This window comes from Salvelinus alpinus, chromosome 15, assembly GCF_045679555.1.
Source record: "Salvelinus alpinus chromosome 15, SLU_Salpinus.1, whole genome shotgun sequence".
Classification (NCBI taxonomy): Eukaryota; Metazoa; Chordata; class Actinopteri; order Salmoniformes; family Salmonidae; genus Salvelinus; species Salvelinus alpinus.
Window position 1 is genome coordinate 8,875,061 of NC_092100.1, and position 17,820 is coordinate 8,892,880.

The window sequence follows — 17,820 nt, forward strand, 5'->3', positions numbered from 1 at the left end:
GCCAAACAGATGTTTAGTTAGAGCTGGATGAATGCTGAATGAATCCGATTTCAATGAACAACAAATTAAATAGATATAGAAATATTTGTTTTACCTGGTGTTGAATGGCCTCACCCGGACCGCAACTGTCACAGCACTGTTCTCCATCTTCAGGGTATCCGGTTTGGATCGGACCAAAGGCTCGGTCGAGACATAGGATGTTGGTGCAGGGGTAGAGGACCTCGCCACGCTTACATCGCTATGGATTGAGTTCTTTCTCACCTGCGCTGGCGGAAAGGTCGAGGCCACGTTCGCTCCTTGACTACTGAGCGGTAACGTCTTAGGGTGAGTTGTACCAGGTATTGCGGCCTCCACGGTCACCTGTGCCTGCTTCTTTGACCTCTCTATGCTTGCTGTTTTTACAGCCACCACTTTGTGGCCCTTTTTCCCAGCCAACCTCTCAAAGGCATCCTTCTTTGCCGTGATTTTCTCGAAAGGAGTCTTTCTCGTGGGTGTTGAAAACGTTTTGGTCTGGTCCTCTGGTTTTGTCACGTCTACTTTACCCGGGGTTGCTGGTTGTTTTGGCGCAAATCTAGACGGAAACCTTTCAACTCCTTTAGTTGGAGTGTTTAAAAGGTTAACAGCTTCTCTCGATTTACTTTTAGATGAGGTGTCCCTAAGACTAAATGACCGTAATACACCTGCATTTCCTGTCGTTCGGGGGTTTGATTCAGAGAGAACTTTAGACTGATTAGAGTCGGTACCGCTGACCCAGCGTTGTCTAGAGCCCTCTGCTTTGCCGATGTCATTACCTGCGCTTTTGTCAATTAAACCTGTTCTGCGTTGCAACGACAGTGTTTTCTCAGATGCAGGTGTGCTATTCGGAGTGATTTCCATAGTGTTTTCACTTATCGTTTTGTCGCCGTTAGAGGAGGAAAACGGGTGCTGAAGGGCGAATCGGCCAAGAGCGGGCGTGTCATTCTTCTGACCTCTGCTTTTTGACAGTCCAGAGATAACATAGGTCGTGTTTAGCTCCTTGGTTTTATCCAATGATCTCGTATCGTCACCTTTTATATTTTCTCGCGGAACTTCAACACTGATCTTTGAAGCTTTTCCGGCTTTCGCGTCAGGGTCGCTTGGTGTCAAGACATTATCATAAAAAGCTGTGTGCTTTTTCTTTGGTATCGAGTATAAAGACATGGTACTGTAGAGATTTTTAAATGATATGGTTAAAAAAAAATACAAATCCTTCGTCAATTAAATGTTTCCAACGTTATCCGTAGACAAATCTATAAAAATTGCACATCTTTCCCTGCAAAAAGTTAAAAGTTAGCTTTATTTACAACTGGGTAATGAAACAGGAACTATCTAGCTCGCCATCTCAACCATGTAGGCACTTTAGTTAGTTGGTTGGCGACGTTAGCTTAGCTAAATTGGATAATTTAACTGTCAAAAAAAAAAATCACATTACAACGCTGAGAATGATAATCGGATTAGTTTACTTAATAAAATATTACAATTTGGGCATTCAATATATGCCAGCTACCTACTCCTCAAACCAGGGGCCTGTTGCACAAAACTAGGATAAGGGATTAAGCCAGGATATTTTGGTGATCCTGGCTCAATTGATCCGTAATCCGGTTGCACTAAAGATGGATAGGGGGCAGGAGGATATGTTATGGTATAAATTACCATGGAGATTTATTCTGTGGAGCTAGCCTGCTCCAGACCAGGCTAAATTCCAGGATCTATTTAATCTCATCCCTAATGTCAGTCAGCAGTCACCACAAATGGAAACCAATAGTTATTTCACTGCTCACTATACATTGTTATCACATATAACTAGACCCACTGTTATTATTTAAACGTTTGTGATCATTAATTTCAATGATTTTGGATAAAAAATGATTTTTAGATGATGTTGCTATCATTAGATAATTTACAGTTTCCCATAGACTATAAGGCTATATATAAAATGATAGAATATTAGGGCCACAGAGGGGAAAAAAACACAAGTCATAATATTGTAACCAGTTGTTTTAAAGGAGGACAGTTGTTAAAATGACAGATGTGGGGCATTTCGTGAAATTGTACTTCAGTATGGTTTCATAAACAAAGACATGCTGATGTGCCAGAATATTAAGTATCACATTGTCATAAGTATCAAAACTGTAAAAACAATATGTAGCTTTTCTGCAGAAAGAACCAGCCTCATAAATTTATGACTTTATCCTTTTTCTTCAGTGTGGCCCTAGTACTCTGTCATATAAACAAATACACATTCCATATGAATATAAAAACACAATGTGTAACATTATGTTCCTTTATTGAATAAGGACAAAACAAAGCAGGTAAACCATCAGCTCCTTTCGAAACTGAAGTCACAGTGACTCTACAAGATGGAAAGCACAGAATCCAAGCATATTATACAAAATGATACATACACATTCAAAGGTCTGTATATAACACACCCTGCATGTCTGCACACTAAAATAAATGCAGGACAAATCCATACACATCAACTGAACAGACAAATGAATGGATGCAGTAGCCTCCCTGCAGCCTTGTATTACACACAGTATACCGCACAAACATCATAAGAGGCCAAATTCGTCAAAAAACGAACCCAAAAAAACCCAAATTCCTCTGCCACCGCAGGACATATTTAACCAAAATTGAAAGCACACATACTAACTAAAATAATTCAACACATATTGGTCCCTCAGCATATCTTCCCTGTCGTCATCAGGGAAGATTGCCGGATTGTCCCAGTCCATGGCTGGTGGCACTCTGGGGGCCCTCTCCTTCCTCAGGCAGGCCACATTGTGGAGGACAGCACAAGCCACAGTAATATCACATGCCCTAACAGGGCTGACCCTTAATTTGTGAAGGCAGTGAAAGCGTGCCTTCAGGAGGCCAAAGGTCATTTCAACTCTGGCCCTGGTCCTGGCATGGGCATGGTTGTAGGCCTGCTGTGCTTCCTGGGGGTCTGTGAAAGGTGTCAGGAGAAAAGGCTGGCAGCCATACCCCCTGTCTCCCAGCAACACACCAGAGAATTCACCTGTCAACACAAAATGTCATCATTACTACCTCATAAACACAGTGATATTCTTGACACAGCCATGATGGTTATAAATAGGGGTTGTGTGGCTTACCTTGTGATAGGCACTGATAGATTTCAGAGGCCCGAAAGATTCTGGAGTCATGGACTGAGCCAGGCCATTTTGCCACAACATTGCTGATCACACAGTCAGCATTGCAGACCATCTGAAATCATAAGATGAGGAATATTACACCAATCAATGCACATCACTGGCAATGCAGAGTGTTCGTCAATGGACAATATCAAAAAGTTATGTTCACCTGAACATTAATGCTGTGAAAGGATTTCCTATTCACAAAATCGGCCTCATGGGCACCTGAGGGGGCTTTTATCCTTATGTGTGTGCAGTCCACTGCACCAATGACATTGGGGAAACCTGTCACACAAAGTAATGAGTATCCTACTATGTGTTAACAGTTGTCCTGTAATTTGTAGATCCTCTTACCTGCAATCCTATAGAACTCCTCTTTGATGTCACAGAGTCTTCTGTGGCCAGGGAAGGAGATGAAGACATCTGCTAATGCTTTGATAGCCAGACACACACTCCTTATTGTGCGGCAAATTGTGGCCTTGTTCAGCTGTTCTGCATCCCCCACTGAGTACAGGAAGGCTCCACTAGCAAAAAAGCGCAAGGCCACACAAACCATTTGCTCCACACTCAGTGCATGGCTCCGTGCAGTGCGGTGCTTAATCCTGGGACCCAGTAGTCTGCATAGATACCTGATGCCATCTGCAGAAAACCTGTATCTTTCATATAGATGGTCATCAGGGAAGGCCAGTGGGTCCAACCGGTCCCTGAAGACCCTTTCTCGCCTGAAGGCTCTCCTCAGCACAAGTGCTTCTTCATCCACCACATCTCGCACGAATGGGCATGCCATTGTCAGAGCAGAAAGGAACACACAATTTTGGCCCTTCATATAGGCTAGTGGCCACACCTGGTGCTGGGGGGGTGGGCAAAAGAGGGCGATGCCTTATAACGATGACTTGGTTGTACTGATTGCTGGGAAAATAAAAAAAACCTTAGAAAGATGCCACCGTCCTGTGTGCTCACAATAAGAGCTCATATGTCATGGCTCACTTGACTTTACGAGAATATACCTAATTTTTATTTTGAGCTGTGTCATCTTCTTGGAGCTGGGGGAGGAAAGAAAAATAATGATTAATACATTTGTGTTACAGTTAGCATACAGTGTACATTGAAGGCATATCTCACCTCCCTCTCAAGTTTTTTTATTTCAAGGTCCAGTTTCCTAATTGTCCTCTTTTTTATTTCGGACTCCAGTGCAAGATTTTCCATCTTTTTCTTCTTGTACTGAATGTCTATGTCTGCCAGTTCTATTTGGCGCCGGAGGTGGTTGCCATACAACTTTCTGATAGCTTGTGAGCTCTGTGAACACAATACAATTAGCGCAGCTGGAATTTGGCAGGATGTGGTGTCCTTTTATTAATACGCACTATGTTGCCAGGCTGGTTTTCCCACTGTATAGCATCTGGGTCCTGTAAAAGAAATTAGATTTTTTGATTTTGATGAGGACTCCTCACCATTGTAGAGTAAATAGTACTTTCACAGTCTTAACATGATACCTCATGCCTTCTGGAATCCAGAGAGATGGTCTCCTCCTCATCATCATCTCCATCATGTGCTGTTGCTGCTGCACTGGGGCCTTCACCCTATCACATTTAATCGGATTCATATTGAAGCTAGTAGACAAGACATGCCAGGCCTACAGTATGCCTTTGATGGAGTACTCACTGGATCAGCATCGTCTGGTGCTTGTGCTGGTGGCTCTAACAGGAACACAGTGCTGCCAGACACTGCAAGGCAATAGGTAAACCAAAGTCAGACAGTCCAAATTGATTCAATATGAATGTGGTTGTATCCCATGTAGAGATGGAAGGACATACCTTGAATGAAGCGGGTGGCATCTTGGGAGGAACCTATGCTCGTCTCTTTCCCCCCAGGGATCCCCTCTAAGACGGGCCTGCCTTTATTTAGCTCCAAGGCCATGTCCTCTGCTGGGGTAAGGTCAGCCTTAGGTGACCCACCACCCGTGCCTTGTCTGTGGGTATTCTTTTTCACTGCTAAAACAGTACAGACAATGTGTGAGCAGGCACCTTCTGGGTACAATATATGCTTGTGCTTTGTTAAATATTAGTCAGGGACCATACCATTCTGCAGAATGTTCTTGTATTTGATTTTGACCTGCTGCCATGTCCGTTTTGGCCCGTTCATGTTTAATCTACACACACACACACACACACACACACATTTAATGGAGTCACACTGCAAAAAATTACTTGGTATTTTTGTCTTGTTTTCAGTAAAAATATCAAAAAATTTATCATAGCTTTATACAGTGTGATGGAGTTACTTTACACAATTTCACTCATATCTGCAGTGCATTTCAATTAAAAATTTAACCGTTTCATAATTACAGTACAACTGCATTTTTGGAGATGTGAATTAAATATTTGAATTGTAATTGTGATGTTTCAGCGGAGCGGTGAGTGTGTAATTGTGCACTACTTACGCATTCAGGCGGTCTGCAATACTTTGCCACGCTTTTTCTCTTTGCTTTATCACTGTGGCGGTGTTGCCTTTCTTCTTAATTATATCTTTTACCTCCTCGTATGCCTCCATGAGGATTTGTGCTTCCGACGGGGAAAAGTACGCGGCTCTAGTTGCCATGGTAAATCAGTTAATCTGTGATCTGTGGCGGGGTCTATTTGAGTGAGCCGTGAGCGCGCATCTATCCAGGATTGGTTTCACCTGGCTTAATGAATCCGTGTCTGCTCATCCTGGCTTGGTCTTTGTGCAACCAATTAAGCCTGGACGCACATGTTTTGGCTTCATTGAGCTCAGCTGAGTCATTTATCCCGGATGTCTTAATTCTACTTTTGTGCAACAGGCCCCAGGAGATCCAACTCAGTGTTTTTTGTTTACCATTTCACTGTCGTGGTTGACTTCGCTTCTGCGCCGCGTCGATTTCAAACTGCGATTTGCTATTGGCTAGACAGAAATTACGTTTCCGTCCACAGCAAAAAATCCCAACATGCCGTGCCCGTGTTTGACAAGTAGATGGCAGTATTTCCAAAATACAACTATATTTAAAAAAAAGTCAACTCGAAATTACAACTCAATCAAGTTCATATACATTTATTCAAAGTGGACAAATTACCCAGATATACACACAAACATAAAGTAGCATAATAACGAGTGCATCTGTCTATCTCTTTGAGCTCCTGTTGTGTTTCCGGATGATGTCGAGGAGGTTGCTCTTGGTGACCATGATGTCATCTTCCCCCCTTTGCTTGGCTTTCTGTTTGTCCCTCCTCTGCTGCTCATGGAGGTGGGGGGAGTTGAGAAGCTGGGGGGGAAGCTGGGAACCTGTGGGCTTCACCCGGTTCACCACCTCCAGGAACAGACGCTTGTTGTCGTTGTTGACAAACGTGATGGCCGTGCCCCGGTGGCCCAGTCTGCCTGCTCTGCCCACCTGGGAGGAAGGAGTGTAAAAGTCACACCGGACAGAAACATTTGCAATGTCACCTGAGTAGCTAACCCCCCCCACACACACCCCCACTTTCATCCATTTGTAGACAACTACACAGAAAAGATTCCGTGCCAGATGCTCCCTCCGAGATGCAAGAAGATATTGTCTCAGACATTGATTTTGTATGACAAAAGCACCCCAGATTTTCCCCATTCACAACAATAGCAAGTTGACCCACCTGATGAACATACTCATCCATGTTGGGGGGCATGTCAAAGTTGACCACCAGTTTGACGTTGACCAGGTCGAGCCCTCTGCCCAGTACGCCAGTGCTGACCACCACTTCAAAGTCCCCTTCAAGTAGACCCTGAGGAGGAGGTACAAAACAGCTTAACGGTATAATACTCTTTATGGAAGTACACTGCCTTTGCCTAGCTCTTCTGTTTGAGCCGTAATAGCCAAACCAGGGCCAGTATTCATAAAGCATCTCATAGTAGGAGGACTGATCTAGGATCAGGTCCCCCCCCTTATCCATGTAATCCAATTCATTATGATATTTAAAAAAGGCTAAACTGATCCTGGTGCTGTGGTAACCAAACTTTTGAGTCGAGACCACTTTCTGAGTCAAAATGAGATCTACCGCTCAGACTTATTCAACATTAGCCTATTAAAACCAGTTCTGTAACCATGAGGTTTGTGCAGTAAGCTATAGGCCTAATACAATATCACTGCATATTGTCTATACTTGAAATGCCCTGCCAATGTTCTTCTCAGACCATTTTAAAATTATATAAACAACAAAAAAACATTGTAGGTATATGATCACACTGGTAATAGATTTGTTAATTTGTTGAATAACTTGTGAGGCACAGATGAATGAGAAGAAATGTATATAATTAGCCCCTGATGGTCAGTCTCAACGAAGGGAGAGCATCGGTGGGGCCTCCTCTCACCGTTGGATCTAGTGTGTATGGTACAGTACTGTCCAGTATCCAGGGAAACCCTTTGAACATTCCACTGAATACACCTTGAGGGTTCTACGCAAATGACAACAATTCTTAATGTTTTAAATCTGTATGAATGAAAATGAGTGTTTCTTATTGGACAAGTCCTGGCACTTCCTTTCCTTGTTGCAGTCTGTCCTGTTTCGTTTGGTGCTAATGAACAAAGAAAAATCTGTCTGCCACAGGCCTCACCTTGAGAATGCGGTTTCGTTCCCACTGGGTCTTGTCTGAGTGGATGGCCACCGTGTTGAGGCCCATGATCTTCTTCACGGCCTCACACAGTAGGTCCGCCCCAACTTTACAGTCCACAAACACAACCACCGGAGGCTGGTACAGCTTTCCGTCCTGGGTGGGCAAAACAAAGACACAGGTAATGATGATAGATGAAATACACTACATTACATTGAACATCTCATTGCAAAATCATGGGCATTAATATGGAGTTGGTCCCCTTTTTGCTGCTATAACAGCCTCCACAGGCTTTCCACTAGACGATGGAACATTGGTGTTCAAAAATGATGCAGAAAAATTAATCCATGCTTTTGTTACTTCTAGGTTAGACTACTGCAATGCTCTACTTTCCGGCTACCCGGATAAAGCACTAAATAAACTTCAGTTAGTGCTAAATACGGCTGCTAGAATCCTGACTAGAACCAAGAAATTTGATCATATTACTCCAGTGCTAGCTTCCCTACACTGGCTTCCTGTTAAGGCAAGGGCTGATTTCAAAGTTTTACTGTTAACCTATAAAGCGTTACATGGGCTTGCTCCTACCTATCTTTCCGATTTGGTCCTGCCGTACATACCTACACGTACGCTACAGTCACAAGACGCAGGCCTCCTAATTGTCCCTAGAATTTCTAAGCAAACAGCTGGAGGCAGGGCTTTCTCCTATAGATCTCCATTTTTATGGAATAGTCTGCCTACCCATGTGAGAGACGCAGACTCGGTCTCAACCTTTAAGTCTTTACTGAAGACTTATCTCTTCAGTAGGTCATATGATTGAGTGTAGTCTGGCCCAGGAGTGTGAAGGTGAACGGAAAGGCTCTGGAGCAACGAACCGCCCTTGCTGTCTCTGCCTGGCCGGTTCCCCTCTCTCCACTGGGATTCTCTGCCTCTAACCCTATTACAGGGGCTGAGTCACTGGCTTACTGGTGCTCTTCCATGCCGTCCCTAGGAGGGGTGCATCACTTGAGTGGGTTGAGTCACTGACGTGATCTTCCTGTCTGGGTTGGCGCCCCCCCTTGGTTTGTGCTGTGGTGGCTATACTCGGCCTTGTCTCATGATGGTAAGTTGGTGGTTGAAGATATCCCTCTAGTGGAGTGGGGGCTGTGCTTTGGCAAAGTGGGTGGGGTTATATCCTTCCTGTTTGGCCCTGTCCGGGGGTATCATCGGATGGGGCCACAGTGTCTCCTGACCCCTCCTGTCTCAGCCTCCAGTATTTATGCTGCAGTAGTTTATGTGTCGGGGGGCTAGGGTCAGTTGGTTATATCTGGAGTACTTCTCCTGTCTTATCCGGTGTCCTGTGTGAATTTAACTATGCTCTCTCTAATTCTCTCCTTCTCTATTTCTTTCTCTCTCTCGGAGGACCTGAGCCCTAGGACCATGCGTCAGGACTACCGGGCATGATGACTCCTTGCTGTCCCCAGTCCACCTGGCCTTGCTGCGGTTCCAGTTTCAACTGTTCTGCCTGCGGCTATGGAACCCTGACCTGTCCACCGGACGTGCTACCTGTCCCAGACCTGCTGTTTTCAACTCTCTAGAGACCGCAGGAGCGGTAGAGATACTCTTAATGATCGGCTATGAAAAGCCAACTGACATTTACTCCTGATTATTATTTGACCATGCTGGTCATTTATGAACATTTTAACATCTTGGCCATGTTCTGTTATAATCTCCACCCGGCACAGCCAGAAGAGGACTGGCTACCCCTCATAGCCTGGTTCCTCTCTAGGTTTCTTCCTAGGTTTTGGCCTTTCTAGGGAGTTTTTCCTAGCCACCGTGCTTCTACACCTGCATTGCTTGCTGTTTGGGGTTTTAGGCTGGGTTTCTGTACAGCACTTCGAGATATTAGCTGATGTACGAAGGGCTATATAAAATAAACTTGATTTGATGTTATAACACGGTCTTGCTTCCATTCTGCCACAATAGCATTAGTGAGGTTGGGCACTGATGTTGGGCGATTAGGCCTGGCTCGCAGTCAACGTTACAATTCATCCCAAAGGTGTTCGATGGGACTGAGGTCAAGTTCTTCCACACCGATCTCGACAAACCGTTCAATTCTCTGGCAACAGCTCTGATGAACATTCCTGCAGTCAGCATGAAATTGCACGCTCCCTCAAAACTTGAGACATCTGTGGCATTGTGTTGTGTGACAAAATTGCACATTTTAGAGTGGCCTTTTATTGTCCCCAGCACAAGGTGCACCTGTGTAATTATCGTGCTGTTTTATCAGCTTCTTCATATTCCACAGCTGTCAGGTGGATGGATTATCTTGGCAAAGGAGTAATGCTCACTAACACGCAAGTAAACAAATTTGTGGACAAACTTTTAGAGATAAGCTTTTTGTGCGTAATTAACATTTTCTGGGATCTTTTATTTCAGCACATAATCGGTTTATATTTTTGTTCAGCGTAGAAGGAAAAAATGTATATTTAAATTGTTGGAAAATAGACTGTGGGACGCAGGTCAAATATAGGAGTACAAGTCAACATCCCCCTGGATGGTAACATTGATCTAAGCAGCAATGCCATTTCTCCAACGGGTCTGTGAAAGCACAGCCTCTTCCCGCTCCCTACCTTATATAGATGGTATGAACCATTACTCAGTTTCCTGGAGCAAAGCCATGGCTGAGGGCCCACCCATTTCCTCTGGAGAGGGGGGGACAGGGCTGCAGCGACTGCTGTCTTAATATGGTCCAGTGGGAGTCTTCAGGAGATACTGCAGGAATTCCCACTTTTGACAGATTTAAAAGTGATTCTCCAGTACTTTTGTATAATTTTTTTGCCAGTAGCACTCACAAGCTAAAAGTGGTTGCAGAAAATTGTGTACTACATCACATGCAGATATGTGCACCACGTCATTGCTCTTTCTCACTATGCTGTGTGTGAATCTTGCTAGCTGTCACTCAAATGCAGAGAGACTGAAGCTCATTGGCTAGAACTCTATTTGCTAGGGGGCTGGCCCACATGGGGGGAAAATGTAAGGTAAATGGCACAGCACAGATTCAAGAAAAACAGTTGCTTTCAAACGAGGGATTACACATCGACACATTCAGCCCAAAGCAGGAGGTTTAAAAAATACGTAGTAGTCGCCAAAGTTTCGGGGCAGGTCTTTAATAACACTCCTTGCTGAGAGCATATGCTTCATGACACTATACAGAAAATGCCAGTAACCTGTAATTAAAATTCACAAGTTAACATTAAAATGTCATTTACACCTGGGTCGTGTTCATGAGGCCACGCAACAGATAACATTTTAAATAATTTTACAACAGAAAACAAGAACTCCCCGCTTCAGTCTGTTTTATTCCGCTTGTTGCCTAATGAACACAACCCAGTACACTGAAGAAAAGCTATTGAAAAAAAAATCACCTACATTTAAAATCTCAAAGAGCTTCTTCTTCTTGGAGGGCTCCTCCACCCAGAGCACTATCTGGCGGATGTCGGCGCAAGGCTGGTTCCTGTCCCCGATGGCGATACGTACCGGGTCCTGGGTCAGTCGGGCCGCCAGCTGCTCTGTGCCCTTGGGGATGGTGGCAGATGTTAGCAGGGTCTGGTGCTCCTCCGGGATGTTCTCCAGAACCTTCAGGATCTGCTGCTGAAAGCCCATCTTCAGCATGGTGTCTGCCTGCACTCATAAGAGGACACATTATTTTTCATTCTGCTGAACAATGTAGAAATAGTATTACCGGTACACGGGACGGGGGTCAATCCCATTTCAATTTAAGTCCATCTACAAAAATGTGCTCTTTTGACAACTCTGGTACATTTACATCGATGTGAATACTGAAATGTTGATTAATGTGCACGGTCCTTGTCAAACAAAAGGGCAGGGGCCTTTTAAAACCATTTCAAAATGACTGCACAATAGTGTTCTTAATTAATGCTATGAGAAGGCATGTTTACCTCATCAACCACCACAACCCTCACTTCATCCAGCTGCACTGCCTTCTGTTTCAGGATCTCCAGCAGTCGTCCTGGGGTAGCGATTATTATCTAAAAGGCAATTAAGTTGGCGATTATTATCTAGAGGGCAATTAAGTTGCCGATTATTATCTAGAAGGCAATTAAGAGAAAAACAAATACAGGTTGGTTAGTCAAACTGTATTAATTAAATAAATGAACTTAATGTTTCTTATGGCAAGTGGTAACTGTACTTTGCACATAGATAGAATTTGAGACAAGCTTATTTGCATCAGTTTTTGAATGACTGTAGTCTTCCTTTCTCATGTCTATCTGCATAGTATAGCCTATCATTTGAAATTGTAGCGAAGCTATGGAGGGCCTTCATTGCAAGGTTATGGGAATTTAATATTGACATACTGTAGAAAATGTCTGGTAAACATTGACTTAATATTGTCCAGTACTCTCTTTGAAACATAGACGTAACAATTGTACACTATTGTACGGCAGCATGAGAAACGTTGAGGTAACGTACACTATTGTACAGCATCATGAGAAACGTTGAGGTAACGTTGTACACTATTGTACAGCATCATGAGAAACGTTGAGGTAACGTTGTACACTATTGTACAGCATCATGAGAAACGTTGAGGTAACGTTGTACACTATTGTACAGCATCATGAGAAACGTTGAGGTAACGGTGTACACTATTGTACAGCATCATGAGAAACGTTGAGGTAACGTTGTACACTATTGTACAGCATCATGAGAAACGTTGAGGTAACGTTGTACACTATTGTACAGCATCATGAGAAATGTTGAGGTAACTTTGTACCTTGATGGTGCTCTTGAGGCGGTGGAGCTGCGGGGGCAGGGGCATGCCTCCTACCAGCAGGCCAGTTCTCATGTTAGGTAGGCCCATCACCAGCTCCTTGGTCTGCCTCTCGATCTGGATGGCCAGCTCCCTGGTGGGGGTCAGGATGAGAGCCGCCGGACCACCGAGACCACCCTCCACTAGCCTCTGATTGGGGAGGAATCAAGACAATATTTATATAAACAAAAATTGGCTTTTTGGTCTTAGGGTAGCAAAATTCTGGTAACTTCCACACTTTTTAGGTTTAGGTTTAGGCTCCGTAAGGGTTAGGCTCCGTAAGGGTTAGGCTCCGTAAGGGTTAGGCTACATAAGGGTTAGGCTACATAAGGGTCAGGCTACATAAGGGTCAGGCTACGTAAGGGTCAGGCTACGTAAGGGTTAGGCTCCGTAAGGGTTAGGCTCCGTAAGGGTTAGGCTCCGTAAGGGTTAGGCTCCGTAAGGGTTAGGCTACGTAAGGGTTAGGCTACGTAAGGGTTAGGCTACGTAAGGGTTAGGCTCCGTAGGGGTTAGGCTCCGTAAGGGTTAGGCTCCGTAAGGGTTAGGCTCCGTAAGGGTTAGGCTCCGTAAGGGTTAGGCTACGTAAGGGTTAGGCTACATAAGGGTTAGGCTACATAAGGGTTAGGCTACATAAGGGTTAGGCTACATAAGGGTTAGGCTACATAAGGGTTAGGCTACATAAGGGTTAGGCTACATAAGGGTTAGGCTCCGTAAGGGTAGGGTTAAGGTTAAAGTTTTACATCAGATTTTTGGGGAGAGAAATTCTTCAACTTCCAGCTTGCTTTGCAGCTAGGCCCAAAGGTGTGATTATCACACTATCAGGATGCCACATAGTCTGCTCCTACCAGACCAATATATAGTCCAATGAATTACATCACGCAAAGCCACGTAAAATGCTTAAAGGTTTGATCTACTTGTTTTCCCCACATACAGCAGTATAAATGAACTTAATGTTTCTTATGGCAAGTGGCAACTGTACTTTACACATAGATAGAATTTGAGACAAGCCTATTTGCATCAGTTTTTGAATGGCTGTAGTTTTCCTTTCCCATGTCTATCTGCATAGTATAACCTATCATTTGGAATTGTAGCTAAGCTATAGAACATAAAACAGGCCTGTGCATATGAATTACTCATCGCTGTTGCTTCAAGGAGTCCCCAGTGAGGGACCGGTTCAAAATTGGGTTAACAGCTGTGTTGGATTTTCAAAGTTTAGCCGAGGTACTTCTTGCTGAAAACGGTGCCAACAGTGAGGTTGAAATACAGCAAACTGTCTGAAGTATTTGTTATAGAGTCCTTTCTGACAAACCTTGATGTGCCTTTTTTTTTTTCAACTTTAAAATGTTCCTCCTTTGTTACTCAATATTGTGAGAAATTATTCCAGTATTTTTCACAACCATGAAATCAAAAAAGTATCATGAAAGATGAACACTAAGGAGCTTTTCACACTTCAACCGAGCCGAGCCTGTACAAAGCTGTACTAGGTACAGTTGAAGTCGGAAGTTTACATACACCTTAGCCAAATACATTTAAACTCAGTTTTACACAATTCCTGACATTATCTCATAGTAAAAACTCTGTCTTCGGTCAGTTAGGATCACCAATTTATTTTAAGAATGTGAAATGTCAGAATAATAGTAGAGAATTATTTCTTTCAGCTTTTATTTCTTTCATCACATTCCCAGTGGGTCAGAAGTATACATACACTCAATTAGTATTTGGTAGCATTGCCTTTAAATTGTTTAACTTGGGTCAAACGTTTCAGGTATTCTTCCACAAGCTTCCCACAATAAGTTGGGTGAATTTTGGCCCATTCCTCCTGACAGAGCTGGTGTAACTGAGTCAGGTTTGTAGGCCTCCTTGCTCGCACACACTTTTTCAGTTCTGCCCACAAATTTATGGGATTGAAGTCGGGGCTTTGTGATGGCCACTCCAATACCTTGACTTTGATGTCCTTAAGCTATTTTGCCACAACTTTGGAAGTATGCTTGGGGTCATTGTCCATTTGGAAGACCCATTTGCGACCAAGCTTTCACTTCCTGACTGATGTCTTGATGCTGCTTCAATATATCCACATCATTTTCCTCCTCATGATGCCATTTATTTTGTGAAGTGCACCAGTCCCTCCTGCAGCAAAGCACCCCCACAACAGGATGCTGCCACCCCCGTGCTTCACGGTTGGAATGGTTTTCTTTGGCTTGCAAGCCTCCCCCTTTTTCCTCCAAACATAACGAAGGTCACTATGGCCAAACAGTTTTTGTTTCATCAGACCAGAGGACATTTATCCAAAAAGTACGATCTTTGTCCCCATGTGCAGTTGCAAACCATAGTCTGGCTTTTTATTGCTGTTTTGGAGCAGTAGCTTCTAACTTGCTGAGCAGCCTTTCAGGTTATGTCGATATAGGACTCGTTTTACTGTGGATATAGATACTTTTGTACCTGTTTCCTCCAGCATCTTCACAAGGTGCTTTGCTGTTGCTCTGAGATTGATTTGCACTTCTCGCAACAAAGTACGTTCATCTCTAGGAGACAGAACGCGTCTCCTTCCTGAGTGGTATGACGGCTGCGTTGTCCCATGGTGTTTATACTTGCGACTATTGTTTGTACAGATGAACGTGGTATCTTCAGGCTTTTCGAAATTGGTCTCAAGGATGAACCAGACTTGGAGGTCTATTCAAGACAATTTTTTTTTTCCTGAGGTCTTGGCTGATTTCTTTAGATTTTCCCATGATGTCAAGCAAAGAGGCACTGAGTTTGAAGGTAGGCCTTGAAATACATCCACAGGTACACCTCCAATTGATGTCAATTAGCCTAACAGAAGCTTCTAAAGCCATGACATTTTCTGGAATTTTCCAAGCTGTTTAAAAGGCACAGTCAACTTAGTGTATGTAAACTTCTGACCAACTGGAATTGTGATACAGTGAATTATAAGTGAAATAATCTGTCTGTAAACAATTGTTGGAAAAATGACTTGTCATGCACAAAGTAGATGTCCTAACCAACTTGCCAAAACTATAGTTTGTTAAGTAGAAATTTGTGGAGTGGTTGAAAAATGAGTTAATGACTCCAACCTAAGTGTATGTAAACTTCCGACTTCAACTGTAGGTATGCATCCACCATAGTTGCTGGAACCATGCTGAAAAGGTCAATGTGAAAAGAAAACTTTCAGACCCAGCATAGTTCAGGTCAGTGTGATATAACAGTGTAATAATCAAGCCAGCCACAAAACTGTATTTCACTGTACCTTCAAAGCACACACTACCACTGGCAGCAGAAAGGCCACCGTCTTCCCGGAACCTGTGTCAGCACTGGCAATCACGTCCCTGCCAGCCAAGCCAACAGGCACCATCTGCATCTGGACAGGGGTGGGCGCCTCATACCCTGCCTTCTTCAGGTTGGCACTGAGAGTCGAGGGAAGGTTACATTGCTCAAACTCTATGATGGGCCTGCCCACCTCCCTGCCCTCTGTCACAATGGCCAGCTCCTGCTTTACCCGCTGCACTTGCTCCTCTGTCAACCCAGAGATAAATGCATCTTCCTTGTAGGAATAGTCCTTGTATACATCCTCAACACTATTGCCAGCTGTGTCAACGGCTGGCTGTCCACATTGTGAAGTCCTCTTCTCCCCTGTGTCATCACGGTTAAAGGCATCTTCCCCTGTGCCCATGCCCATTTTAGCCAGGTGACTGGCCTTGCACTCTAGGCTGCACACATCATTGTCAGTGCTGTCGCAGATGTACTCCCCGAAGCGAGCACACATGACGCAGACGGGCTCCCCCGGTTCGGGCCATCTCTGGCTCTTTCTGAAGGATTTTACAGGCTCCTCTTCTTCGCTTTCCTCTGTGCTGGACTCAGACTCTGAGGACTGTTGGTCTTCTGGTGCTCGTACAGGACTACATGTACCCTGCTCCAGGGTTGGAAGGTGTGTGTCCTGGTAATCAGGCTTCACCTGTGTCTCAGTGTTCACGTCTGTCTCTACACTCTCATAGGGAGCTGTAGTGGAAGTCTTTAGGCTGGGGGGTTGTCCTGTGCCATCACTGCCTTCCTTTTCTCCCTCCTGGCTCACCTTGCACTTCTTCTTAAGCACCTGACTTGTGTTGTCTGTTGGTCTCTTCACTTTCAGTGCTCTTGGCATAAACATGTTTCCAAAGTATTATTGTAAAGAGCATGAATGGGTGTGACAGACGGTTACGAATACGATAGTCACGATGTTTAACGTTAATCAAAGACTATCTCAGTGATAATGCCACCTGTACACAGATGAGTGGGCATCAGCTAGCCAACGCTAGTAACTTCAAGCCTAGCCAACTAGCGATACAAAACAACACTAGATTTTGGCGCAATTACATTGCGATTTAAAGACCAAATCGACGCAAGTAAACCCACAAAACGATTATTAATTGTTGGTGAAAAACACAAATATATCGAAGTAAACACCCGAACTGAAGCTAGCTGCTAGCGAGCATAAAGCATCTTATCCACCGTCGACTCACTCAGAAAGCTGACTCATGTTGATGACGTCTCTAGTCTTTTTCTTCTTCTTTGGGTTTTATGGCAAACTACACGCAAAAGGTCTCTTTTCGCCACCAACTGAACGGGGGTGAAAACATTTACCAAAAAAAAAAAACATTCCATATGGGGAAGGGAAAATTTACATGAATCCACCAAACTACAAAAAAAAATCTGCATATTCGATTAGTATCTTTTTAAAATCTAATTAAATAGTTTTTGTTGATCATATTACTCCAGTGCTAGCCTCTCCACTGGCTTCCTGTTAAGGCAAGGGCTGATTTCAAGGTTTTACTGCTAACCTACAAAGCATTACATGGGCTTGCTCCTAACTATCTTTCCGATTTGGTCCTGCCGTATATACCTACACATACGCTACGGTCACAAGACGCAGGCCTCCTTACTGTCCCTAGAATTTCTAAGCAAACAGCTGGAGGCAGGGCTTTCTCCTATAGAGCTCCATTTTTATGGAATGGTCTGCCTACCCATGTGAGAGACCAGACTGGGTCTCAACCTTTAAGTCTTTATTGAGACTCATCTCTTCAGTAGTTCCTATGATTGAGTGTAGTCTGAAGGTGAACGGAAAGGCACTGGAGCAATTTACTGTCTCTGCCTGGCCGGTTCCCCTCTCTCCACTGGGGTTCTCTGCCTCTAATCCTATTACAGGGGCTGAGTCACTGGCTTACTGGTGCTCTTCCATGCTGTTCCTGGGAGGGGTGCGTCACTTGAGGGGGTTGA

General features: G+C 44.0%; 3 protein-coding genes across 7 annotated transcripts in view; all 3 read right to left on the bottom strand.

Moving 5' to 3' along the window:
• Positions 1-1,179, bottom strand: part of LOC139539434 (kinesin-like protein KIF14) — a 35,654-nt gene extending 34,475 nt beyond the window's left edge. The window contains exon 1 of the mRNA XM_071342387.1: positions 95-1,179. Within this exon, the coding sequence (XP_071198488.1) occupies positions 95-1,179 (1,085 nt within the window). The remainder of the gene's footprint in view (positions 1-94) is intronic.
• A 1,112-nt stretch (positions 1,180-2,291) lies between these two features.
• On the bottom strand, positions 2,292-6,109 carry LOC139539436 (putative nuclease HARBI1). 5 transcript variants are annotated; one of them, XM_071342392.1, is made up of 11 exons: positions 5,252-6,109; positions 4,988-5,164; positions 4,836-4,897; positions 4,667-4,753; positions 4,538-4,579; positions 4,296-4,469; positions 4,181-4,216; positions 3,528-4,082; positions 3,343-3,458; positions 3,135-3,246; positions 2,292-3,040 (listed from the first exon to the last, which is right to left on the bottom strand). In XM_071342392.1, exons 1-7 carry the CDS (start codon positions 5,313-5,315, stop codon positions 4,181-4,183), a joined length of 642 nt encoding a protein of 213 aa, XP_071198493.1. In that variant the 5' UTR covers positions 5,316-6,109; the 3' UTR covers positions 2,292-3,040; positions 3,135-3,246; positions 3,343-3,458; positions 3,528-4,082. The 5 variants fall into 5 exon arrangements, with proteins under 5 accessions (XP_071198493.1, XP_071198492.1, XP_071198491.1 ...); XM_071342391.1 differs by having other exon boundaries at positions 4,181-4,469; XM_071342390.1 differs by having other exon boundaries at positions 3,528-4,469.
• A 114-nt stretch (positions 6,110-6,223) lies between these two features.
• On the bottom strand, positions 6,224-17,098 carry LOC139539435 (probable ATP-dependent RNA helicase DDX59). Its single transcript, XM_071342388.1, has 7 exons — positions 15,818-17,098; positions 12,538-12,723; positions 11,705-11,794; positions 11,175-11,426; positions 7,770-7,922; positions 6,812-6,940; positions 6,224-6,576 (listed from the first exon to the last, which is right to left on the bottom strand). The coding sequence occupies exons 1-7, from the start codon at positions 16,712-16,714 to the stop codon at positions 6,310-6,312; spliced, it is 1,974 nt and encodes a 657-aa protein (XP_071198489.1). The 5' UTR covers positions 16,715-17,098; the 3' UTR covers positions 6,224-6,309.
• Positions 17,099-17,820: the final 722 nt, after the last annotated feature.

Excerpts from the sequence above, each read along its gene's own strand:
- LOC139539435 (XM_071342388.1), bottom strand. The coding sequence starts at position 16,714 with ATGTTTATGCCAAGAGCACTGAAAGTGAAGAGACCAACAGACAACACA. Across the intron at positions 12,724-15,817 it reads TGGTAGTGTGTGCTTTGAAG|AGGCTAGTGGAGGGTGGTCT; the intron begins GTACAGTGAAAT and ends CTCCCCAATCAG. Across the intron at positions 6,941-7,769 it reads AACGAAACCGCATTCTCAAG|GGTCTACTTGAAGGGGACTT; the intron begins GTGAGGCCTGTG and ends CCTCCTCCTCAG.
- LOC139539436 (XM_071342389.1), bottom strand. The coding sequence starts at position 3,999 with ATGAAGGGCCAAAATTGTGTGTTCCTTTCTGCTCTGACAATGGCATGC. Across the intron at positions 3,459-3,527 it reads GGAGTTCTATAGGATTGCAG|GTTTCCCCAATGTCATTGGT; the intron begins GTAAGAGGATCT and ends TTTGTGTGACAG. Across the intron at positions 3,247-3,342 it reads TTCACAGCATTAATGTTCAG|ATGGTCTGCAATGCTGACTG; the intron begins GTGAACATAACT and ends TTATGATTTCAG.